The 25,826-nt window shown below is 45.5% G+C and overlaps 1 protein-coding gene across 5 annotated transcripts in view; it reads left to right on the top strand.

The window, feature by feature from the left end:
* Positions 1–25,826, top strand: part of LOC140430996 (activating molecule in BECN1-regulated autophagy protein 1-like) — a 629,857-nt gene that overhangs the window by 578,900 nt on the left and 25,131 nt on the right. For 3 of the 5 annotated variants that reach the window (XM_072518877.1, XM_072518876.1, XM_072518878.1), the window contains one exon: positions 699–872. In XM_072518877.1, coding sequence (XP_072374978.1) covers positions 699–872 — 174 coding nt within the window. Of the gene's footprint in view, positions 1–698; positions 873–21,674; positions 21,747–25,826 lie in introns of all 5 variants that reach the window. The other 2 variants (XM_072518880.1, XM_072518879.1) reach the window with 2 other exon arrangements.

Below are 25,826 nucleotides of genomic sequence, written 5' to 3'. Positions count from 1 at the left end.
TCTGCTAGGTCTATTCTTTCTTTTCTCCTTTCTTCTCTCTCCTTTTCTTTGTCCTCTCTATCTCTTTTTCCTCTCTCTCGTTTTCCAGCTGCTTTAATTCTTTCTCATGTTCCATTTGTTTGATTTGTAACAATGTTTGCCATTTCCAACGAGTCAAACTGTATCTCAGGTAACTTTAAATGCTTAGCCACCGCCATAATTACCTCATCTTTTCGCATTTTGTCAGGTAATGTTAACTGCAATGTTTTTGCAAAATCTAACAGTCTGCTTTTAGTCTCTGTCCGTAAGGTACTGCATGTGACCGTCTCCACCCCCAAAAACCTACATTAATCCTATTCCAATGTGACTTGGGAGAATTCTTTCTGACTATAAATTTCTGGATTGATTTATTCCGGCCAAACAAAAAACAATATTTTTCCCCAGCTGCAAACCCCCAAACCTCAAGACACACCGTCAGCTTGCCTACTCACTATATGCATATGAATTTTTACTCAGTAGGATTGTATTCCTTTTACATCATGTTTATGTCAAGTCCTCTTCATCTGTGGGAGCGGAGGGCAGCAAATATTATATGATCCTTAAGTATAAAAAATAGTTCATAAATCACAAGTGAGATCTCTTCCCCATGATGTAGAGGGTATTTCTTGGTCATGATGTTTTCTGAATTAATGCATCTTACTATATGTTTCCTTCAACAGCCAGTCAGTCTTCATTGAGTAAGCCAGAGCCACCACCAGCGACAACGGCTAGTCAAATGGCGGAGGCAGGAACAAGTTCTGATTGGCCATTGGAGAATGGAGGTGGTAGCTCTTCCTCGGCACAACAAACGGATATGAACGCTACAGCATCTGGAGCCAGCACTGCCACTGCCGGTAGGTCACAAATTGGTAAATGAGCATCATCATATAATTTAGAGAGCTCTCTGGATATATACACTTACGATCAGGAGGAGGCGCTGTGAATGGTCTGTTGACCTGACACTTTAAGGAGGGGTTTGTGTTGTTAGATGTGCTAATCTGCTACACTCTTGCTGTGGGGATGTCCTTAATCCTTTTTTGGAAACCTTAATTTCTCTAGTAAAGTAGAAAATTGCTTCTGTGCTGCTATATTTTTTCATGTTCTAATTCTGTAATAATTCCTGTTGTATTCATAGAATGTGAATTCTGATGGTGTTATAGGTTAAAAAAAAATTACATTGGAAATCTAACCAATACATTTCCAAAATATTGGAGGAAATCTAAAAATGTTAATGTAGGGTAATATATACCAAGAACTTCGCTATCCAAGACAAATAGCCATCAGCATAGATACGATTACTGGGCATGGTCCTAGCCAATGAACATAATCTAATTTTTACTCAATCATTCATCCAAAATGTTAATGCCCAATTTTTCTTGTCAGTCATTTGTTTGCTGAAATTATTATCCTCGGTAATAATGGGTCCAAAGCAGACCAAATCTTGAGAGCTATTGTTGTTCCTTCAGTGGTCTTTGCGGATAATTATACAGTGACAGTACAAGGTATTTAGTAAGACCTTGAGCAATAAGAACTTTGAATGTACCCGTGGTAGAAACAAGTTGTGAATGTCATATGAAAGCATTACTCAAAAGATTGTTAATGTTATATTAATTATGCTGAATCTAATTGAAAATGGTGACAGAAAAAAGTGAACCATTGGAAAAATCACCAACTGTGGTGGTTATGCTAAAGCCTAGAAATTTGAACTTAATTGTCTTAAAGCTTTATGATTTACACTTTGATATGCTGTTCACAGTTTGCTTCTATCAGATAGACACCTCAAAGTTGTTAAAGTTTAAAGTTTCACAAGACCGTATAATTTTGTATTCATACTGAACAAAAGCCCAGACCTGATGCATGGTAAAATCAACCGAGGTTTGTCTACCTGCTCAGTAAATATTGACTCCTGATGAAAAGGCTGCAATAAATGTATGTTGGGTGAGGACAGTACGAAGCTCAAGTGTGGCGCCTCTCAGGAATCTCGCAGACGATCAGTGCTTCTTGTCAGCGCTCGCACAAGAAGAACTTCTCGGGTGAGGTACCTGAGCCTCCTGGCACAGTGACACCCCAGCATTAGTCAGTGGCTTGAGGAAAAGAAGGTTGAAAATAGGGAAAAGTGCTACATTAATGTGTAATAATTGGAGAATATGGTATTGTTATTGCAGGCAGCAGCTCCGGGGATATTTTAATTTCCATGGACAGACTGGGTACTTCAATTTTCAAATCAACTATTAATATTCAGTAATAGACCTGCTCCCACGTAACAAATTGCTTCATGAATTTAACATTAGCCTGTAAAAACTAACCATTCATGAAACCAGAAAGCCACTATGACTTTTTCCCTGAAAAGAATGGGCTTGGCTTCATGCTGTTCCCCCATTTGCAGCAGGGTTACATGTGTAAGGCATGGTTTAACAAGGTGCAAGCAGATGTTAGCCTGGAGGAGATGCAGAGTGAGGCTATGCAGTGATTTGTAAACCAGGGTGATAATTTGGAATCAGTGTGCTGAGGGGGCCAAAGCAAGTGACGGTTGACGAGAACACAGATGAGCGATGTGTGGGGCTTGGTACAGGAATGCAAGTGGCAGAATTCTAGATGAAACCCAGGTTCTCTATCCCTTTAACTTTGAAAGTGACTTTAAAAAAACTTTTATTTTCTTTACATCTTCCCTCTTCTAGGCTCCTTACAATTTAAAAAAATGTTTTCAATGACTCATTGACATCTTTTTATAGCCTGTTTTCCAGCTGATCTGAAGCATAAACTCTCAAGATTAGACACATTAAAAATACAGTAACCAGCAAACAGCTCTCTCAAAGAAAGGTACTTCACTTGCTTTGGCCCCCTCAGCACATTAATACCAAATTATCACCCTAGTTTACAAATCACTGCATAACCTCACTCTGCATCTCCTTTGCCACCTCCAAGCCCTCCAGTTCACCACCTAATAAAGCTCAAAGCACTTAAGACCATTTGATGTGTTTCGGGCCAATGTTTACCAATACGTATGAGCACACTGCCTAGCCTTAAGTGTTTAATATTTAGGTGGCCAACCTTTCTTTCTCCCAACCCACCATGCCCCCTGCCCCCCATCCCCCATGTTATTTTCGAGGAATATACCAAACAGAACTTAATGAGCAAACAGCTTGCTGCCGGGCCTGTATTTAAACCACTCTTGAACTACCCACTCGAAGGTTTTCAGAATAACTGGTGACAGTGGCCCCTCTGATTTTTCCTTTGTACCAAGTGCATCTAATTTTTTTTCTGTAACTGGATTGTTAGAACAAGCATTAGATGCACTATTTTATTGGATGAAAAGAACTGTGAGGAGGATCGTTATATAAATATATTTGGATGATTCACATGTAACTCTTTTGTCCTTTTTTATGAGATTATAACTGCAGTTAATCATTTTGCACAGCTGCTGCACAAAACAGCATGAGTTATTAACCCAATTTATATAAAGGTTGCAAAAACCTTTCCGAGTAATTTCATGTGAGTTGTAAAACATCACACATCAGTCTGATTTCCTTCAATGCGTCCCTTTTTGGCCCATAGACATCTGCAATTTGTTTTTTTTATATTGTTTTTAAATTTAATATACCTTATATATAGTTCTGTCAATGTTATCTTCCTGTGTATGCGACACTTTTCTGTCATTGTTATACTTTTTGCCTCAATCATGCTTAATGTTATTGATTTCAGCCATATTTTCTGTGCTTAGATATTAGTTTACTCTCAGCCACGCATCTCACTTTGCTAACGAGTAATTCCAGTTTGCTCCACATTTTATATAGAAATATGTATCTGTGCAGTTTTCTTTTCTTAATATTTTAAAAGTGAGATGTATTTTTCTCACAATCATTCTCTTTTGCCTCCAAAGACAAAAGAACAGTGAGCACATATAAGAACTTGGAAGCAATGCCCGACCACAGGTGGAAATAGCTGTTTCTCTGGGTCTGGTTGGGGTTAGGAAAATCAAGTTCACACAGCTAACCTGACACTAAGCCCTTTAATAAACATTTGTGTACTGACAGATGGTTGGTTCTTTGCTCTTGCTCTTCAGTTTGGGAACGTATTGCTGTGGGAGATGAGAATGCATATGGCTGAATTTTCACAGGGTCGGACCAATTCAGGAGACCCCTATCAATAGCGGCTGGAGCTGGATGCGGAGGGCCTGTCCCTATTTCCAATAGAGCTAATTTGTGCCAGTAGATCAAAGTGGCCTGAACGTGAATCACGTCGGCAGGAAAGGCGAACTCCGCAGGGTCATTTGAACATGTTGTTGCGTGCTCTTTAAACTTGAAAAAACAAGCTGAAGCTGTCAGAGAAAGTTTGCAAAATCCCTATGCTAGACTACTTTTAGAGACAGGCTATCTCCTGTAGGTTAGGGAAAAAATACCACCCGTTAGTGCAGTTTCAATGGAGTTTTTTGTTGACATTTTTCAACGTTTAGCATTGTGTCATTATGAATGCTTGATTCAGTTTCAAAAGCTGTAAGTATCTTAGGGGTTCTGAGTTTATAGTAGTTTGATTGACAGTTTGAAGAGTTTATGAAAAGATTAGCTGTCTTTGATATGCGGTCGGAATAAAAATTTGTTTTTTTTAATATTTCTTTCCGTTTTTAACATTTTAACACAAAGTAGAAAGGATAACAGAAGACCCCCCCCCCCCACATTACCAACATACATATATGACTCAGAAAATTACCCCCTTGCCCCCTCTCAAACTCCTTTTCCCCACCCCCTCCCCCCTTCAGTGGCTGATGGTGACCATCTCTTTAAAGTGAAGAATAAACAGAATTTTATGGAAGCCCTCAAGGTGAACTTAACCTTAAGATACAGAAATACTCATTGGGTTCCCCAGACACACTGGGGCACAGGGCAGAGAAGCTGACGTCCACCCCAATTGAACCCGCATGTGAGCATTTATCGAAGCAAAGATGAAAACATCCGCCCCCATCTGGAGCTCTGGCAGGTCCGACACCCCAAATATGGCCCACAGGGGACTAGGATCCAAGTTCGAGTGCATGATTGCCGACATGGTGCTGAAGGAAGAACCCCAAAGCTTCTCCAACTTCGGACAGGACCAGAACGTACGTACATGGTTGGCTGGGCCCCTCCCACATCACTCGCCAGTATCATCCACCCCCTCAAACAACCGGCTCATCCTGGATCTTGTCGGGCGTGCCCTGTGCACCACACTTTAATTGTATTAATCCTAGTCTTTTACACGAGGTTGAGGTGCTCACTCTCTGCAACACCTCACACCACAACTCCTCCCCCAGCTCCTCCTCCCACTTGGCCTTAATCCCCTCCAACAATGCCTTATCTTCCTCCAGAATCCTCCCATAGATCGCCAAAATGACCCCTCCATCCACTCCCTCACAGGCAACACACCCTCCAACAAATAGGAGGGTGGTGTCACCAGAAACATTGGGAAAACATTCCTTGCAAAATCCTACACCTGTATATACCTATGGCAAATAGGGTTAAGGAAAATCCCAAGGCTTTTTACACGTACATAAAAAGCAAGAGGGTAGCCAGGGAAAGGGTTGGCCCACTGAAGCATAGGCAAGGGAATCTATGTGTGGATCCAGAGGAAATGGGTGAGGTACTAAATGAATACTTTGCATCAGTATTCACCAAAGAGAAGAAATTGGTAGATGTTGAGTCTGGAGAAGGGTGTGTAGATAGCCTGGGTCACATTGAGATCCAAAAAGACGAGGTGTTGGGTGTCTTAAAAAATATTAAGGTAGTTAAGTCCCCAGGGCCTGATGGGATCTACCCCAGAATACTGAAGGAGGCTGGAGAGGAAATTGCTGAGGCCTTGACAGAAATCTTTGGATCTTCACTGTCTTCAGATGAGGTCCCGGAGGACTGGAGAATAGCCAATGTTGTTCCTCTGTTTACGAAGGGTAGCAAGGATAATCCAGGGAACTACAGGCCGGTGAGCCTTACTTCAGTGGTAGGGAAATTACTGGAGAGAATTCTTCGAGACAGGATCTACTCCCATTTGGAAGCAAATGGACGTATTAGAGGCAGCATGGTTTTGTGAAGGGGAGGTCGTGTCTCACTAACTTGATAGAGTTTTTCGAGGAGGTCACTAAGATGATTGATGCAGGTAGGGCAGTGGATGTTGTCTATATGGACTTCAATAAGGCCTTTGACAAGGTCCCTCATGGTAGACTGGTACAAAAGGTGAAGTCACACGGTGTCACGGAAAATCTAGCCAAAACTTCGAGGTTTCGCAAAGGTCTTTTATTATAACACGAAGTTCGTGGAGGGAGTTAGAGTGACCACCGTCCTTCTAATTGTCCCCACCTTACAAGAGTATAGCAGTACTTTATATGGTTTAATAAGCAATATTATGGAAAAACGAGGCATTCCTTTGATAAGCCCAGACACAGACAAGCGAACAGAGTTAAAAAACAGGCCTTGAATTCCCAGCCTAAGGACAATAATAATCGTCTACTCTCAGCAAAATGTGCAGCTGTGCACTTGTTTACATAGTCTGGCCTTCTGCCTATTACATGCAGAACTTCTTGACTGAAATAAAGCTAATATATCCATAATGCTTTGCCAAATGCCGATTGCCATGAAATATAGTCAAGCAGCCAGGTAAGAAGGAGTACAGGGTATTAAGGCAACTAATCCGACAACTAAAGTTCCTTCTACACACGGGATCAGGGGTGAGCTGGCAAGGTGGATACAGAACTGGCTAGGTCATAGAAGGCAGAGTAGCAATGGAAGGATGCTTTTCTAATTGGGGGGCTGTGACCAGTGGTGTTCCACAGGGATCAGTGCTGGGACCTTTGCTGTTTGTAGTATATATAAATGATTTGGAGGAAAATGTAACTGGTCTGATTAGTAAGTTTGCAGACAACACAAAGGTTGGTGGAATTGCGGATAGCGATGAGGACTGTCGGAGGATACAGCAGGATTTAGATTGTTTGGAGACTTGGGCGGAGAGATGGCAGATGGAGTTTAATCCGGACAAATGTGAGGTAATGCATTTTCATAGATTTCATAGAATTTACAGTGCAGAAGGAGGCCATTCGGCCCACCGAGTCTGCACCGGCTCTTGGAAAGAGCACCCTACCGAGGCCCACACCTCCTCCCTATCCCCTTAACCCAGTAACCACACCCAACACGAAGGGCAATTTTGGACACTAAGGACAATTTTAACATGGCCAATCCACCTAACCTGCACATCTTTGGACTGTGGGAGGAAACTAGAGCACCCGGAGGAAACCCACGCACACACGGGGAGGACGTGCAGAATCCGCACAGACAGTGACCCAAGCCACGAATCGAACCTGGGACCCTGGAGCTGTGAAGCAATTGTGCTATCCACTATGCTACCGTGCTGCCCGTAAGGTCTATTTTGGAAGGTCTAATGCAGGTAGGGAATATACAGTGAATGGTAGAACCCTCAAGAGTATTGAAAGTCAAAGAGATCTAGGAGCACAGGTCCACAGGTCACTGAAAGGGGCAACACAGGTGGAGAAGGTAGTCAAGAAGGCATACGGCATGCTTGCCTTCATTGGCCGGGGCATTGAGTTTAAGAATTGGCAAGTCGTGTTGCAGCTGTATCGAACCTTAGTTAGGCCACACTTGGAGTATAGTGTTCAATTCTGGTCGCCACACTACCAGAAGGATGTGGAGGCTTTAGAGAGGGTGCAGAAGAGTTTTACCAGAATGTTGCCTGGTATGGAGGGCATTAGCTATGAGGAGCGGTTGAATAAACTCGGTTTGTTCTCACTGGAACGAAGGAGGTTGAGGGGCGACCTGAAGAGGTCTACAAAATTATGAGGGGCATAGACAGAGTGGATAGTCAGAGGCTTTTCCCCGGGGTAGAGGGGTCAATTACTAGGGGGCATAGGTTTAAGGTGAGAGGGGCAAGGTTTAGAGTAGATGTACGAGGCAAGTTTTTTACGCAGAGGGTAGTGGGTGCCTGGAACTCGCTACCGGAGGAGGTGGTGGAAGCAGGGACGATAGTGACATTTAAGGGGCATCTTGACAAATACATGAATAGGATGGGAATAGAAGGATACGGACCCAGGAAGTGTAGAAGATTTTAGTTTAGTCGGGCAGCATGGTCGGCACGGGCTTGGAGGGCCGAAGGGCCTGTTCCTGTGCTGTACATTTCTTTGTTCTTTGTTGTTCTAAAGGCCTCCATCCGTGGAATCCCAAACTTCTCTGCCAACTCCTCCAAGCTCGCGAACCCCTCTTCCAGAAATAAGTTCTTCATTTCAACCAGCCCCCGCCCATCCCAACCCTGAAACCTAGTATCCAATCCTGCCAGCTCAAACAAATGATTCTCTTGGATCGGCATCAGCTTTACCGCACCCCTAAAATGTTGTCGAAATTGTCTCCACCACCGGACTGCTTGAATATCTCCCTGGGGCAAATGTGAGTGGCACAGTTGTCAGCACCCGTACCCAGACTGCCTACAAGAGCCTACCTCCACCCACATTGCCTCCAGCTCCCTACCCCAGCCCTGCACCTTCTCAGCATTCGCCGCTCAATTGTAATACGTCAGATTTAACAGAGTCAAATCCCCCCAACTTTCACACTCTCTGAAGCACCGTTTTACGAATTCTCGCTACCTTACCTGCCCAGACAAATGACAAAATCAACCGTTCCACCTCATAAAAAATGTTTTCGGCATGAAGACCGGTAAACATTGGGTTAGGAATAAACCCCACAACAAAACATTCATCTTTACTAGCTGTACCCGGCCTGCCAATGATAGGGAGAGGCTGTCCCACCGCAATAGATCTGCCTTGATTCTGCCCACCAGGGTCGTAAAATTCAATTTATGGAGTCAGGCCCAGTCTTGAGCCACCTGCACCCCCAGATACTTGAAATGAGTAGTCGCCACACAAAACGGCAATCCCCCCAAACCTATTCTCTTCCCCAATGAGGAGACCAAAAAAGCACTCGCTCTTCTCCAAATTCAATTTGTATACCGAAAAATCTCCAAATCTCTTGAGGAGTCCCATTATTTGCCCCACCATCGGTACCGGGTTGAAAATATACAACAAAAAGTCATGGTCACATAGGGACACCCTCTGCTCCAGCTCTCCCCAATCCCAAACTGTTCCAACATCACAAACAAATGATTCCACTCTACCCGATCAAACACCTTCTCCGCATTCAATGCCACCACTACCTCCTGCCCCCCCCCCCACCCCTTCTGATGGGGAGAGCATCACATTTAACAAGCGCCGCATATTCGAGGACAAGTGCCTACCTTTACAAACCTTGTCTGATTCTCCCAATCACCTGAGGGAGGCACTCCTCCAGACTAAGCACCAACACCTTGGCAAGAATCTTGGCATCCACATTTAACTGGGATATTGGCTGACAAGATCCACATTCCACTGGATCCTTTTCTTTTTTCAACAAAAGTGTCCCATTGTCTCTGAAAGCGCTCCCCTAGCTACCACATCCTCAACCATCTCCACCAACAGCGGTGCCAGCCTTTCCAAAAACTTCTCATAAAATCCAGCCTCGGTGCTTTATCCGTTTGCATTTTCCAATAGCCATCCAAACCTCCTCAATCCCCACTGGCTCCTCCGACTCTGCCCTATCCTCCTCTCCTACTGCGGGACACTCCAACCCTTCCAAAAACTCCCTCAAAATCCATCTCGTCCCCGGGGGGAACTGATCGATACGTCTAATACAATTCTTCAAATGCCTTATTCACGTGCTGCAGTGCAGTCACCAATCCCCTCACCCATTCTGGACTTGAACAATCTCCTGGGAGGCTACCTGACAGCGGAGCTGTCCCGCCAGCAAGCAACTTGTCTTCTCCCCGTACTCGTAGACTTTTCCCGCCTCAAGGGACATACCACATTTCCTGTGGACAACAGGGCAAACTGCATCTGCAGTTACTTTCTTCTGGCCAAAGATTCCAGAGTGGGATCTTCCGCATATTTCCCATCAACTTCCAAAATTTTGTCTGCCCGCTGCTGCCGCTCCTCTCTTACCTCATTATTTACCTACGCCTTATACGAGATGACCTCGCTCCTTACCACCGCCTTCAATGCCTCCCATACCACCCACCGACGGCAAGACCTCCCCATTTTTATTAAATCCCACATAATCGTCAATCACCTTTGCCATTCTCACACAAAAACCTGGATCCGCAAGGAGCCCCGGATCTGCAAGGAGCCCCTCATCCATCCTCCATGCCGGTCCCGTCCAGGCCCCTTCTCCAAGACCACATCCACCAGGTGCGGAGAGTCATCTGAAATAATGATTGCCGAGTATTCTGCTTTCCTAACCCCCCACAATAACGACCTCCCCATAATAAAGAAGTCAATCATCGAATATGCATTATGCACTGGCGAAAAAAAGGAATACTCTCTACCCCCAGAAGTAAAAATCGCCATGGGTCTGCTCCCCCATCTCCTTCATGAACGCTGCCAACACCTTCACTCAACCCCGAAGGGGTCAACAAGCGCGGCTCAGATCGACCCATCTTTGGATGCAACACTGTTTAAGTCCCCAGCTGAAAGTAACTGATGTGTGTCCAGGCCCAGATGGCTGCCAACATCCTCTTCATAAATCCTACATCATCCCAATTCAGGGCATACACGCTAACCAACACCACAATCTCCCCTCCAAAGCGCCGTTACTATAACGCATCTGCCCCCCTTATCTGCCACCACCTTCTCCATCTGAAACCTAACTCTCTTACCCACCAGTGTTACTACCCCTAGGTCCTGCTATCAAAGCCTGAGTAAAATACCTGGCTCACCCAACCCTTCCGGAGCCTAACCTGGTCCTTCACCCTCAGCTGGGTCTCCTCCGGCAGCACCACATCGGTTCTCAAGCTCTGCAAATGCAAAAAGACTGTCACCTACTTCACCGGTCCACCCGATCCCCGCACATTCCCCATTACCATTCGGACTGGGGGTCCCTCCCCCTCCTGTCAACCATGACTACCCCACAGGACATATCAGCCCCTCTCCTTGCCACCTTCATAGGCCCACCATCCACCGAAATGGCCCCCCAGCCCCACGTCACGAATGAGACCAAGCCCTGCCCCTAGTCGCCGTCAACTAACTACCGCCCCATCCCAGAAACCCCCCAACCACTTCCTCTCAAAACAGCTCTTCTCTGCATGCTCCCCATTCCCCCATACCTTTCACACCTCCTAGGCCAGTTGAAATCTGTCCACATAGGCTCGGCCAGCCGCAGTCCATCGCTCCATCTCGCTTTATTTGTTTTTATGGACGTAATTAACTACTTAAGAATTAAAAGCTTTGAACGAGTTTCATGATTGGGAATTTTTTTCACTATCAGCTGCGTGGGTGGGAGCTGTATAGATTATTGGAAGCTTTTTTTCATCTCCACATGGTTGCTGAGATCTGTCCATGGTGAATACTGGGTGAGTAGCTATGGAGGTGGCATGTGGGGTGTGAGGGGGCATGGCAGTGAGTGGGGGCCAGGATTGTCATGGATTTAAGCAGAAGCTAGACAAACACTTATGCTTTTTCCTTAAACATTTATTCAATTCCCTTTTGAAGGCTTCTATTAAATCTCTATCCGCAGCTGTGAGAGCTTGGCATTCTCTAGGAAAGCTGGTAGGACAGAATTGCATAGAACGTGGAAATAGGGGCAGCACGGTGGCGCAGTGGTTGGCACTGCTGCCTCACGGCGCCGAGGTCCCAGGTTCGATCCCGGCTCTGGGTCACTGTCCATGTGGAGTTTGCACATTCTCCCCGTGTTTGCGTGGGTTTCGCCCTCGGATCCCAAAGATGTACAGGGTAGGTGGATTGGCCATGCTAAATTGCCCCTTAATTGGAAAAAATGAATTCAGTACTCTAAATTTATTTTTAAAATAACATGGAAGTAGCATGGGGATTATTGGAGGGCTTAAATTGGCTTGGAGCTGGCATGGGGAGTGAGAGGGCCGTGGTGGGTCTTCTAACCAGTGCATCTCAGCTCTTGCAAACCCCAATGGCCACCTTGATCTTTGGGGCCAGCAGGCCCAACTCTATCCAACCTATGTCTGCCTTGGAATGAAAATTGGATCCAAACCAAATTAGTCCTTTAAACCAAGGCAGGTCTGCCAAATCAGAAAATTTCCTGACTCAAGCTCCTCACCTAAGCAATGAAACTCCAGCACATAGCCTCTGTTTTTCTGTATTTCCAGCCTCTAAACTGTATTCAAACTCCTTTTCTTTCACTACATGGCCACAAGAAGCCCCACCTGTATTGCCGACTCCACTCCAAAAGTGACCAAACCACCCCCACAATCTTCAGTCTGCAAGTGCTTCTTTCCAGCCTCCAGATTCCTTTCTACAGTACTCCGACAATGTTCATTCCCCATACTCAATTTTTGCAAAAGTATCCTTTCCCCTTTCTCCAAGGACAGCACTTCCACAGCCACAAATTTCTACTCGTGTTCTAGATACTGCTTTACATCAATACTGTCTCCACCACACACATCTTTGTTGTCAACCGTGCAATCTCACTGTCAGTACTAAAATTACATGTATTTGCATGACAAAAAATAGGCTGTTCAGTCCAGCTGATTAAGGCTCTCCATGAACCTCCTCTCACCTGGAATAACGTTTATTGTCACAAGTAGGCTTACATTAACACTGCAATGAAGTTACTGTGAAAAGCTCCTAGTTGCCATATTGCGACGCCTGTTCGGGTACACAGAGGGAGAATTCAGAATGTCCAAATTACCTAACAGCAAGTCTTATGGGACTTGTGGGAGGAAACCAGCGCACCCGGAGGAAAAACACACAGACACAGGGAGAACGTGCAGACTCCACACAGACAATGACCCAAGGTGGGAATTGAACCTGGGACCATGGAGCTGTGAAGCAAAAGTGCTACTCACTGTGCTACCGTGCTGTCCATGTCTTTATAACAATCTTTATCATCTTTATTATTATCACAAGTAGGCTTACATTAACACTGTTATGAAGTTATTGTGAAAATCACCTAGTTGCCACACTACAGTGCCTGTTTGGGTAAACTGAGGGAGAATTCAGAATGTCCAAATCACCGGACAGCACGTATTTCAGGACTTGTGTGAGGGAACCGGCAGAACCTGGAGGAAACCCACGGAGAACATGCAGACTCTGCACAGACAGTGACCCAAGCCGGGAATCGAACCTTGGCCCTGGCGCTGTGCAGAGCTAATCACTGTGCTACCGTGCCGCCCAACTAACTCTTATCATCATGTCTTTTTATTGTATTCTCCCTCATGCATTTAAGCAGAAGCTAGGTAAACACAATGGTTTCTCCTTCAAATATTTATGCAGTTCCCTTTTGAAGGCCACTACTAAATCTCTATCCACAGTTGTGTGAACTTGTCATGATCTAGGAGGGCTGGTTACACAGAACTGGCTAGGATATGCGGCACAAAACAGACTATTTGGCACAACCTGACCATGCTTGCATTTAGAGCCCAATTGAGCCTCCTCCTCTCCTTCCACATCTATCTCTGTCAATATGACCCTCTGTTCCCTTCGCCTCCACATGTTTATCCAGCTTCCCTTAAATGCATTATATAATTCAACTCAACTATTTTCTCTGGTACCAAGTTCATGCCACTCTTTGGGTAAGTAGGTTTCTCCTGAATGTAGATGGCGCTGCCAAAGCCTGCATTTAATGTCCATCCCTAATTACCCTCGAGACCCACCACTTTGAACTGCTGCAGTCCATTTGATGAAGGTGCTCCCGCTGTATTGTTCATGCGGAAGTTCCAGACATTTGACCCAATGACAATGAAGGAATTGCATTATCAAGTCAGAACAGTGTGTGAATTAATGGGGAACTTGGAGAAAGTGGTTTTCTTTCTAGGATGGAGGTCTTGAGTTTGTGGGGTACTGTTAAAGAAACTGGTGAGTTGATGCAGGCATCTTTGAGGTGGTACATTTCTGCAGCCAAAATACAGAGAGATTGAATGGTAAGGTGATGGATGGGGTGCTAATCAAGCAGACGGCTTTATCCTGGGTGGTGTCAGATTTCTTGAGTATTGTTGGAGCTGCACTCACCCAGGCTGGTGAAGAGTATTCCGTTTGTTCACTTGTGACTTGCAGGTGGTGATAAAGGCTTTGAGAAGTTGGACTGTGAGTCACTCATTCCAGAATACCGTGATACTGACCTCTTGCAACGACAGTACTTACGAAGCTGGTCCTGATAAGTCAATCGTGACTCTCAGGATGTAGATGATGGGGAAACTTCACAGTGGCGATCTCCGTGTTTGGGTGTCATGGGGAGGTAGTTGGACTCTACGTCTGGAGATGGTCATTGCCTGATACTTGCATGGCAAAAGTGTTATTTGCCACTTACCTGTCCAAACCTCAGCCTTGTCCAGGTCTTGCTGCACATGGACACGGGCTGCTTCATTATCTGAGGAGCTGTGTGTTATATTACCCTTGGTGATAATATGTGTGTTCTTTGTCTTTTCCAGAATGGTCCATTGTGTTGATGACAAAGAATCCACTAATCATTAGATTGAAACAAAACTAATTTATTGGTATAACGATTAATTAAATGCAGTTTGCACATGCTACTGAGCTATAGTTAATAATAAAGTAATATTAAACCTGTCTAGCAGTAATCAGTAATCTAAATAGTCACTAATTAAACTATGACCTAACCTCGTGTTAACTCTATCTAATCTAATCTTCTCCTCGTGCCGTTCTCAAGCTTTCTCCTTCACTAACTCTACACTAACTACCCAGCATACCCTGAGGTCTGATTTATATACAGAGAAGTGGTGGTGCCCTCTCGTGTTTGAATTACACAGAGATGTAATAATTAACCCTTCACTAACCTAACTATATACATATCATGACACCTGTGAATGTGACAGAACACAGTGAACATCTCCACTTCTGACCTTTTATTAAAGTGAAAGTCATTGATGAAAGTAACTGAAACTGGTTGGACCTAGGAAACTGCCTCAAGGAACTCCTGTAGCAACATCTTTGAGTTGTGATGACTGACCTCCAACAACGGTGGTCATTTTACTTGATGCTTGGTATGAATCCAGTTGTACCCGTTGGCCTGCACCCAAACAGCCCCTGCGCTGCTTCCACTTCTCACCCACACCTTTCACTGCTCTCAGATTTCAGTCCTTTCTCCTCAACCACTCAGTGCCTTTCCCAATTTACCCTTTGCCCATTGTCACTGCAAATAGTCACTGTATAGTGTGGGAAAATGTGACATTGCCCTTTTGGCGGAAGAATAAACTTGCAGCATTCGATAAAGTACCTAAATGGTGAGTGATTGCCGAGCTCTGAGAGACCTGGGTGCCATACGACATGAATCGCAAAAGGCAGGTATGCAGGTACAGCAAGTAATTAGGAAAGCTAATAGAATGTTATCATTTATTCCATGGAAATGAATACAAAAGTAGAGGTTATGCTTCAGTTGTACAGGGCACTGGTGAGACCATATCTGGAGTACTGTGTACAGCAGTGGTTTTCAAACTTTTTTTCCGGTGACTCCCGTTTACAGAATGGTCGACTCTCGTGACCCATGCCATTCACAAAAGATTCAACAAGCTACTTTGAAAAACGCCACACCTCATTGTTGGCACTTCTGTATTATTAAATGTAAAATTGGAAATTGAACTGTTGTTTCACTTTGAATGACACTCCGCCCTGACACCTTGCTAAAGGGTGTAATTCAGGATTATTTGATTACTTTATATCTTCACACCCATTGTTAGCATTTGGAGAATTGCCTCCAAGCGCTGGAAAGATTAACAGACTCAATATTACACGGTTTTAACAACGCCATGTTCATTCGTTCAAAAGTTAACACAACCTCGATAGGAAATTAAACTCAAAACTTCCACTTCGCAACAGGAGCCCTAACGGCTGAACGGAAAACACGATCAGACAGAATGTCACTGGACGTCAGGTAACTATGTAACAGACTGAAAACATGCAAAGAAAGACAGTGTTGGGCACAACTCAGCTGACCAATATGCAAAACGTGGAGACACATTCCATTCCATACACCTGCTACGTTATATATGTGTTGTGTAGTCGCCAACTAATGCCATCTTTGACGAACAATTGAAGTCCCGATAAAGGTGGATGCAAAAGTCCATGAGGTACAGGAACCAATTCAGCTGATGGAGTCCATGTAGCCACACGGCTACGGATGCTTGGGGACGCGTACCTGGGAAGAGGGGGGTGGATAGCGGTGGGTGAAGTGATTAAAATAAGAATCGTTCTTGAAAGACAAGAGCCCCGGAGAGAGAATTCAGAAGTAGAAGGAGTGGTCATCTGGGCTTGTAGGGGTGGACGAGGCTGTATGTCCAGGTTAACTGAGAGAATGCTGGAAGACGCACGGGGTTTGTTACTGCAACACTGAACTCAAAAAATAATACAAATCCTGACGCTGAACACAGTAGCAGGATATGCCACCCAAAGAGAATTTTGCAGGTCTCTGACTGCAAAATGCCCGACTACACTGGCCCAGAGAGGCAAGGAAGTCTACGATACTGGCTTCTACATCAGCCTCATGTGGTCATAACCTGTACTGCAGGGAGAATTTACCGAGAGAAAACAGGAAAAAAATGGTTAGGCAATTTTTTTAGACAGCATTTTTGGTGACCGTTTGGTGACCCATTTTACACCATCCTGGGTCGTGACTCTCACTTTGAAAACCACTGGTGTACAGTAGTGGCCACTTTATGTAAGGAAGCATGTAAATGCATTGGAAGAAGTTTAGGGAAGGTGTACCACACTAATACCAGGAATGGGTGGGTTGTCTTACGAGGAAAGATTAGACAAGCTAGGCTTGTATTTGCTGGAGCTTAGAGGAGTAAGAGGCGACTTGATTGAAAGATATAAGATCCTGAAGGGTCTTGATAGGGTGGATATGGAAAGGATGATTCCTCTTGTAGGAGAATCTAGAACTAAGGGCCACTGTTTAAAAATAAGGGATCGCCCGTTTAAGACAGAGATGAGGTGAAATGTTTTCACTCAGGGCCGTGAGTCTTTGGAATTCTCTTTTTGCAAAGGTTCTGGAAGCAGACTCTGAATATATCTACGGCAGAGGTGGACAGACAGATTATTGGTAAGCAAGGAAGTGATAGGTTATCGGGAGTAGGCAGAGTACATATTTAAGGTCAATCAGATCAGCCAAGACCTTATTTAATGGCAGTAAAAGCTCGAGAGGTTGATTGGCCCACTCCTGCTCCCTGTTCATACGGTAAACAAGTTAAATCAGTCCTTTTCGAACATTTCATTCCATTTTTCGCTGAGTAATTTTGAAAGTTTTTGCTGTCCAAATAAAATTCAATCAATTATATATTTTTAAGATAATCTAAGTTTACTAATTGTATTGTCATCTATGTCTTGTAGTTCCTTCTTGAAACATTTCGCTTTGCGCCTCAGTCTATCTTGAATTCCTAGATTCTTTCCCAGACCAGGTATTCTTTCCCAGAACAGATGAAAGGAGTTGTAAGCCAAATCTGTCAATTCCGAGCATGTACAGAATTTTCCAGCATGCATCAATAACCTTGCCTTGCTTCCAAGAAGAATGGTGCCTGCCCTTATCCTATGAGTTTCTTTAACTTCCCTGAATAATATCGAAAAAAACATTGGACATTGAATTTGCACAGCTTTATTTTTTTTTAAATTTAGAGTACCCAATTCTTTTTTCCCCAATCAAGGGGCAGTTTAACGTGGCCAATCCACCTACCCTACACATCTTTGGATTGTGGGGGTGAGACCCACTCAGACAGTGGGAGAATTTGCAAATTCCACACGGACAGTGCCGGGATCGAACCCGGGTCCTCGGTTCCTTGAGGCAGCAGTGCTAACCACTGCACCACCGTGCTGCCCTGCCCAGCTTTATTTGTAACATTAGGCATTTGAAATAATGGGCACGATTCAGTGGGGAAAAAGTCCACTTTCGGGCACGTTTGGCAGGGTGTTTCACGGCAGCTGCAGTGCCAAGAATAATCCCACTATTCAACGGCAGTTTGCCATTTATTTTGGCCTTGGAGAGTTTCTCTCCTGCTGTTAGCCAGCAGGAACGGTTCCTTGCAGACCATGCCAACATTTTGGAAGGATGACAGATCTCTAGATCCCCCCCACCTTAGCCAGCATCCCCCGCCCCCCGACTTTAAGAACCCCCCAACTTTCACGAGGCCCCTAGAACCCTCTCCCCCCACTCAAATTTGCAAGCCCCCCCCCAACCCCCTCCAGACCACTGGCAGTACCAATCTGGCATCTGGGCACTTTGGCACTGACACCCTGACAGCACCAGACTGGCACTGCCAGGGTGCCTACGTTACAGTGCCAGGCTGTCAATACCAAGGTGCCCAGATCAGACACTGGGAGTGCGGGTCGAGAGAGAGGTGAGAGCGGGTGTGTGAAAGAGAGATGTGAAGTGTGTGAGAGAGGGAGGTGAGTGCGGGGGAGTGAGAGAGGGAAGTGAATGCGGGGGGAGAGAGGGAGATGAGTGCGGGGGGAGAGAGGGGGAGGTGAGTGCGGGGGGCAGAGAGAGGGAGATGAGTGCGGGGGGAGAGAGAGGGAGGTGAGTGCAGGGGTGTGAGAGAGGGAAATGGGTGCAGAAGTGTGAGAGAGGGAGATGGGTGCAGGGGCGTGAGAGAGAGCGATGGATGCGGGGGTGTGAGAGGGAGGTGAGTGCGGGGGGAGGGTCAGTGCATGGGTGTGAGAGGGAGGTGAGTGCGGGGGTGAGAGAGGGGGGTGAGTGCGGGGGAGAGAGGGAGGTGAGTGCGGGGGGGCTGAGAGGGGGAGGTGAGTGCGGGGGGGTTGAGAGAGGGAGGTGAGTGCGGGGCTGTGAGAGAGGGAGGTGAGTGCGGGGGGAGAGAGAGGGAGGTGAGTGCAAGGGGAGGGTCAGTGCGGGGCAGTGAGAAAGGGAGGTGAGTGCGGGGGGAAGAGAGGGAGGTGAGTGCGGGGGTGTGAGAGAGGGAGGTGAGTGCGGGGGTGTGAGAGAGGGAGGTGAGTGTGGGTGTGTGAGTGAGGGAGGTGAGTGTGGGTGTGTGAGAGGGAGGTGAGTGCGGGTGTGTGAGAGGGAGGTGAGTGTGGGGGTGTGAGAGAGGGAGGTGAGTGTGGGTGTGTGAGAGAGGGAGATGAGTGTGGGGGTGTGAGAGGGAGGTGAATGTGGGGGTGTGAGAGAGGGAGGTGAGTGCGGGTGTGAGAGAGGGAGGTGAGTTCGGGGGCGAGATAGAGGGAGGTGAGTTCGGGGGCGAGATAGAGGGAGGTGGGTGCGGGGGGAGAGAGGGGGAGGGGAGAGAGGGGGAGGTGAGTGCGGGGGGCAGAGAGAGGGAGATGAGTGTGGGGGGGAGAGAGGGAGGTGAGTGCAGGGGTGTGAGAGAGGGAGATGGGTGCAGGAGTGTGAGAGAGGGAGATGGGTGCAGGGGTATGAGAGAGAGAGATGGGTGTGGGGGTGTGAGAGAAGGAGGTGAGTTCGGGGGCGAGATAGAGGGAGGTGAGTGCAGCGGGTGAGAGAGGGAGATGTGTGGTGGGAGAGGGAGATGGGTGCAGGGATGTGAGAGAGAGAGAAGGGTGCGGGGGTGTGAGAGAGGGAGGTGAGTGACGGGGTGGGTCAGTGCGTGGGGGGTGAGAGGGAGGTGAGTGCGGGGGGGAGAGGGAGGTGAGTGCGGGGGAGAGAGGGAGGTGAGTGCAGGGGGGGTTGAGAGAGGGAGGTGAGTGCGGGGGGGTGAGCGAGGGAGGTGAGTGCGGGGATGTGAGCGAGGGAGGTGAGTGCGGGGATGTGAGTGAGGGAGATGAGTGCGGGGGTGTGAGAGAGGGTGGTGAGTGTGGGGGGGGTCAGTGCGGGGGTTGTGAGAGAGGGATATGGATGTGAGGGAGGGAGATGAGTGCGCGGGGTGGTGAGAGAGAGAGGTGAGTTCGGGGGGGGTGAGAGAGGGAGATGGGAGCGGGGGTGTGAGAGAGGGAGGTGAGTGCGGTGGTGTGAGAGAGGGAGGTGAGTGCGGAGCTGTGAGAGGGAGATGTGCGTGTGTGACAGAAGGAGGTGAGTGCGGGGGGGTGAGAGAGGGAGGTGAGTGTAAGAGAGGTGATTGCATGTGGGTCGAGAGAGGTGTGTCTTTGCATAAGATTGATGCGTGTGTGCAAAAGTGCATGTGTGTTTAACTGATTTTTTTCAATCATTCATGGGATTTGGCCGTTGCTCTCACTGTCAGTCTGGAGTGAGTGTGCACATACATGTGTGTGGTGAGTTTGTATCTGCGTGTGTCTGAAATGAGAATACAGCCCTCAGTATTAAATGAATTTGTGAGCAAAGGATTAAAATCACTCTTGGCATTAAAAATGACAAAAAGGTAAGACTTAGAAGTATTTATTGAATCAGAGAACTTTTCAATTATAATAAATGCATACATATAAGAAATATAAAAATCTTTTATATATGTGTACGTATGTATGTCTCTACCTAATGCGCAATAATCATTTATTTTGTGGTTTAACTCTACAACACAGTAAGAATGTTTCTCAGAGGTTCCGTCAGTACTCTTGGAAGGTCAAACGGGTTCCGTGGTTGGAAAAGTTTGGGAAACCCTGCTCTACTGGGCATTCCTAGTACAGAGCTAGAATGATGTATGTCACCAAGCAACCAATCATATCAAAGGTTTTCACAGCCACCCACCACCTCCCATAAGAAGTTAAAATAAAATAATTTTTAACATTTTTTTTAACATCAGGAAAATTGAAGAATGGGACATTGAAATGCAGGGAAGGTAATTAAAATATTCTGAAATATTTAAGCGTTAATCTTAAAATAAGCATTTCACAATAATATTTTTTCAGGATTAATTCTGTTGTTCGCCAAATTGTATTAATCGCATTGTCCTGCTACACTTGATTGATCAAGGTTTAAATGTTTTTCGTTTCAAATAACAAAGTGGAGCAGAAACGTTTAAATTCTCTGATTTCATTGATTATCTGTTCTGGGGGAGGCCACAGGATCTCTGTGCTAACCTACACATGCCCAACATCTTGATGTTGCTGTCATTTTCAGAGATGTAATGAATTCAAATGCTGACAGTTGACCATCAACACCTCACCCTGCCGCAGCCCATAGTGGTTTTGACTTTATTAAGCCAGTTATCTGGAGTCTGTGTATCTGAAGATTAGCTGATCATCTTGTGCATCAGCCGTCTCAACCCATTGTAGGCTCTGCTCCCCCATCCTCACAGAGCTATGTGATAGTACACTGCTTTTTTAGGAACATAGGACTGAGGAGCAGGAGTGGGCCCTTCAGACCTGCTCCACTGTTCGATAAGATTATGGGTGATCTGACTGTGGCCTCAACTCCACTTTCTGTTCTGCTCCTCAAAATCCTTGACTCTCTTGTTTATCAATAATCTAGCTAACTCAGCCATGCAAAATTCACTCACCCAGCCTCCACTGCTCTCTGGGGTAGAGAGAATTCAACAGACTAACAACGCTCATAGAGATATGTTTTTAAATTATCATCTCCTTTGATGGGGAGCCTCTTATTTTTAAACTGTGTCCCCTAGTTCTGGTCTCCCCCATAAGGGAAAACATCCTCCTGGCATCCACCCTGTCAAGTCCCCTCAGGACCTTATGTATTTAAATAAGATCACACCTCATTCTTGTAAACTCCAATGAATATAGGCCCCAACCTGTTCAACTTTTCTTCCAGTAGCCAACTCTTGTGATTGGAGAGATTGAGGGGTTTAAGGACATTCTATGAAGTTATATGGGGAAAGAGCAGGTGAGTGAGTCTAATTATATAGCTCTTTCAAAGAATTGTCACAAGCACAATGGACCAAATAGTCTCCTTTTGTGCTGTAAGGTTCTATGTTTTTCTTCCTTACACACTGTACCTAATCTGAATTAAGTCTGTATAATTTATTCGCTTTATAAAATGTAACTATTTATTCAATGATGTCAACTCAATATGAATTTAAAGAAAGTTTAAAGACTCAAAAGCGCTTATGCAAATCTATACCACTACTACACTAGACCCAAAGACAACAAATTGTAGCATGTTAGTGTGGCTGCTACTAAAGAGTTTTACTTTGGTTTTGGTTAACTAAATAACACTAGTTTCTTGTTGTAACAGATTTAGTTTTCAGTGCCATTAATTTTACTTTTTGAGCAAAACCTCCTCACAGGACAAAGTTTTGCACTGTAGTTTCATGACTTGCAAACCTTGCATCACATGTCTGATCTCCAGAATAGAGCTACCTATTGTGTCGACAAGGAGGTGCACAAACTTAAATAAAATATTCTACCCCAATTATGTTTATAATCCCAAACAATTGGAGTGGGTTTAAAACATGTGGGTGTCTGCATCCTGGAGACACCTAGTCAAATGTCTCCTTTTTCTGCTTTTTCCCAAGTACGTATTGTATCATTGTGTCCATTATGATTTGTGTTGATCAAGTTCCTTTGATCAAAAGTGTCACTGAGACTTTTAGATGTCTCAACAGTTGCCATATTTGGCATTCCCCAATCTGCTTGGTAAAATATTAGAGGAGTACATCTCCCCACTGTGCCTAGCCAGCATTCCTTCACAGCTAAATGATCAACCCGTGGCTATGTATGTTCTCTGCTGTTCCTCAACCTCTGGAAGAAATGTGAAAATATTAATCCAGCTTCAAATACAGGTGTGAGTGAAGCAGTCATGCTGTAACTGGATAGGTGTCTAACTTTAGATTTGCTCACTAAAAAGTCCAAGAATGTATTGTGTTCCAAACATGGAATTTATAAAACAGACACACACAACTTGGCTAATCTATGCAGTGTTTGTGCTCCACTCGAACCTCCTCTGACTGACTTCATCTCACCCTTGTGTTATGCTTCTTCACATGGCAAAAGCTGCTTCCTTGATGTATGCTCTGACAAAGGAAGGTTCAGACTTGGAGATAGGTTTAACATATTTATTGAACAGTTAACAATTCTCCTACTTGGGTTCGACTCTCCTGCTAATCTTACTATAGTAACTCAATCGAACTAACCAGTCTGCTCTAATCCATGCGGTGGGTGTGATGCTCCCTGATCTACCCCTGTGTCTCTTGAGTGTCGCCGATGGAAAGAGAAGGAGCATGTGTGCCCTGTCCTTTTCTATGGGTAGTCCCCTTGTGGTAGTGTCACCTCTGGGTGTGTCTTGACTGCCCATTGGTCGTGTCCTATCTTACGGACCTATTGGTTGAATGTCTGTGTGTCATGATGTCTCTGGTGCTCCCTCCAGTGTTTATTTAGTCTTCGTGTATTTGCATTAACCCCTTGTGTATTTACAGTGATGCATATCACCACAACCCTATCAACATATCTTTCTATGCCATTCTTGTCCAATATTACAAATGTTATCAAGTTACAGAATAAGCCAAATTAAATTTTTCATTTAGAGTTTTGGGCAGCATTTGAGATAATTGGCAAAAGAACCCAGGATGGGGGCAGGTGCTGCATGAGAAATGTTTCCGGCAACAAGTTATTGTGATCTAGAGTGCACTTTCTGAAAGAGCGGTGGAAGGAGATTCAATGCTGACTGATTTCAAAAGGGAATCGGTTTTATCTATACGTGAAAATGAAAAATGTGCAGGATTGTGGGGAAACTGCATGAGGAAAGGAGTTAATGGCTTGTTCCAAGAGGCAGCACTGACATGATGAGTCATAGAGTCATACAGCACAGAAAAGGCCCTTCGGCCCATCGCGTCTGCCAGTAGAGAAAGGTTTGAGGGCTGATTGTGAGACATGGAACATTAAAAGGAACTGGTGTTTGAGAACACTGGTTTCCAGAGACCATTGCAGAAGTGAAAGGATTATTGGTCATGTTAGAGGGAATCGTGGGTTTTGAATGGAGTGCACAAAAAGCCTGCTTGAGTGGGGGAGTCAGCAGCAAGAGGGCTGGTCCTCAACCATGTTCTAATATCCCCATGATCAGTGGCGATGTGGTGAAGGTGCAGCTGGGGAATATCTGAAGTAAATTATCAACGGTGCTCATCTGCCAAAGGGGCTTACCCAGTGAAACTTCAGGTGCAGTTTGGTCTCTGGTTGGCTTCTACCTCTAAAGCAGTGAGTGGATGGACATAGCAGAATAGAGGGAAGTTATTGCATCAGAAGGGCGGCATGGTGCACAGTGGTTAGCACTGCTGCCTCACAGCTCCAGGAACCGGGTTCAATTCCAGCCTCGGTTGACTGTGTGAAGTTTGTACGTTCTCTCCATATCTGCGTGAATTTCCTCCAGGTACTCCAGTTTCCTCCGACAGTCCAAAGATGTGCAGGTTAGGTGGATTGGCAATGTTAAATTGCCCCTTAATGTCCAAAAGGTTAGGTGGCGTTACGGGGATAGGGTGGAGGTGTGGGCTTAGGTAGGGTGCTCTTTCCAAGGGCTGGTGCAGACTCAATGGGCTGAATGGCCTCCTTCTGCACTGCAGGGATTCTATGATAATTAGAGAATGAATTTTTTCCACCTACACTCCAAACCAAGGAACCCCAGGCAAGAACAAATCCCCTGCCACAACCTTGGTACCCAGATTTGTAGGTCATTCCTTAGTATGCTGGATCAAATAAAACTACAGTAAAGCTGATGTTCCCATGACATCTGTTAAACAACCATAAAGACAGACACTTTTTTTCCGACAGCTAGGTTAAATTTATTGAGCCAATGACTTACAAAGGTGCAGTGAAATTATTTGATTCTGTGGGCAGGATTTTCATGGAGGGGGAAAACTTACCAACCCAGCAGACCGTGTCATTTGTGTTCTGGGCAGGATGGAGTCAGGTCCACCACCAATGAAAGCATGCCCAGCAGGTGGATGGCCTGGCTGGAATGCCCACCTTGGTTTCCTACAGCATCAGCCCAGGTTTCATAATGAATGTCAGGTCCTCAAACCCTCACCCTCCACCTACTCCCATACATATTCCCCCTTATTCCCTGTGCCACCACCATGCATCTATAGTGAAAGCTGATTAAGTTTTTTTCTCCATTTGAAAGGGCATTTAAAATCAGTTATTGTTACACTAGATGTCTCGACCAGTGTTTTCTTCAGTTTTAAATGCATAAGAGTACTTTACCAATGGAAAAAGTACACAAATGCATTTCAACACTTAGACAATGCTGATCAATGTAATGGTAAACTTAACTTTGCCGCACAAAGTCCTATAATCAATCACTTCAGTAAAAAATAATCTTCCTTACAATACAGCAGCAGCTGACTAACCTGTTATTGAAAGAATTCAAGGAACAGGTGGCTGTTATTCCTGTTGGTTTCCCACCTAGGACAGGGGTTCACCCATGTTTCATGTCTTCCATCGACTTCTTCAATTGATCCCAATAATACTCTGCACCCCTACGGCTGGCATAGGTAGACGGGCGGGCGTGTTTTTTTTTAAAATCTTTATTAAAGTTTACATTTTTACACTGTACAAGAGATTATTATTTACTATGTACAAGTTGTTCCTCTTCGGCACCCTCTCTCCACACCCACTTTGGTGTGTCCCCACCCCCCCACTCCGCTCATTCCTCCCCTTTTCCACTGTCTCCGGGTCCTATCTTAGGCCCTTCACCGTAGATTGTTTTTTTTTCTCTTGTAGCCTTGTGAGGGGCCCTCTGGTCCCCATGTCGATCTTTCCCTGGGTTCCCTCCTAATGTCTCCTTGGGTCCCTCCCCTCTGTGCCCCCCCTCCCCCCCCTCGTTCCCATCTGCTTTCTGTGGCCCTGATGGTTCCCATGCGCCCCCCCCCCCGCCCCTGTTCTATTCGTCATTGGCTTCGAACAGAACGTGTTACAGGCTGATGAATGGCCCCACGCATCGTCGAAACCCATCATCTGACCCTTGGATGGTGTA

The sequence above is a fragment of the Scyliorhinus torazame genome, chromosome 10 (assembly GCF_047496885.1).
Source record: "Scyliorhinus torazame isolate Kashiwa2021f chromosome 10, sScyTor2.1, whole genome shotgun sequence".
Taxonomy (NCBI): Eukaryota; Metazoa; Chordata; class Chondrichthyes; order Carcharhiniformes; family Scyliorhinidae; genus Scyliorhinus; species Scyliorhinus torazame.
Note: the sequence above shows the minus strand (reverse complement) of the source record. Positions and strands in the feature narration are given on the sequence as shown.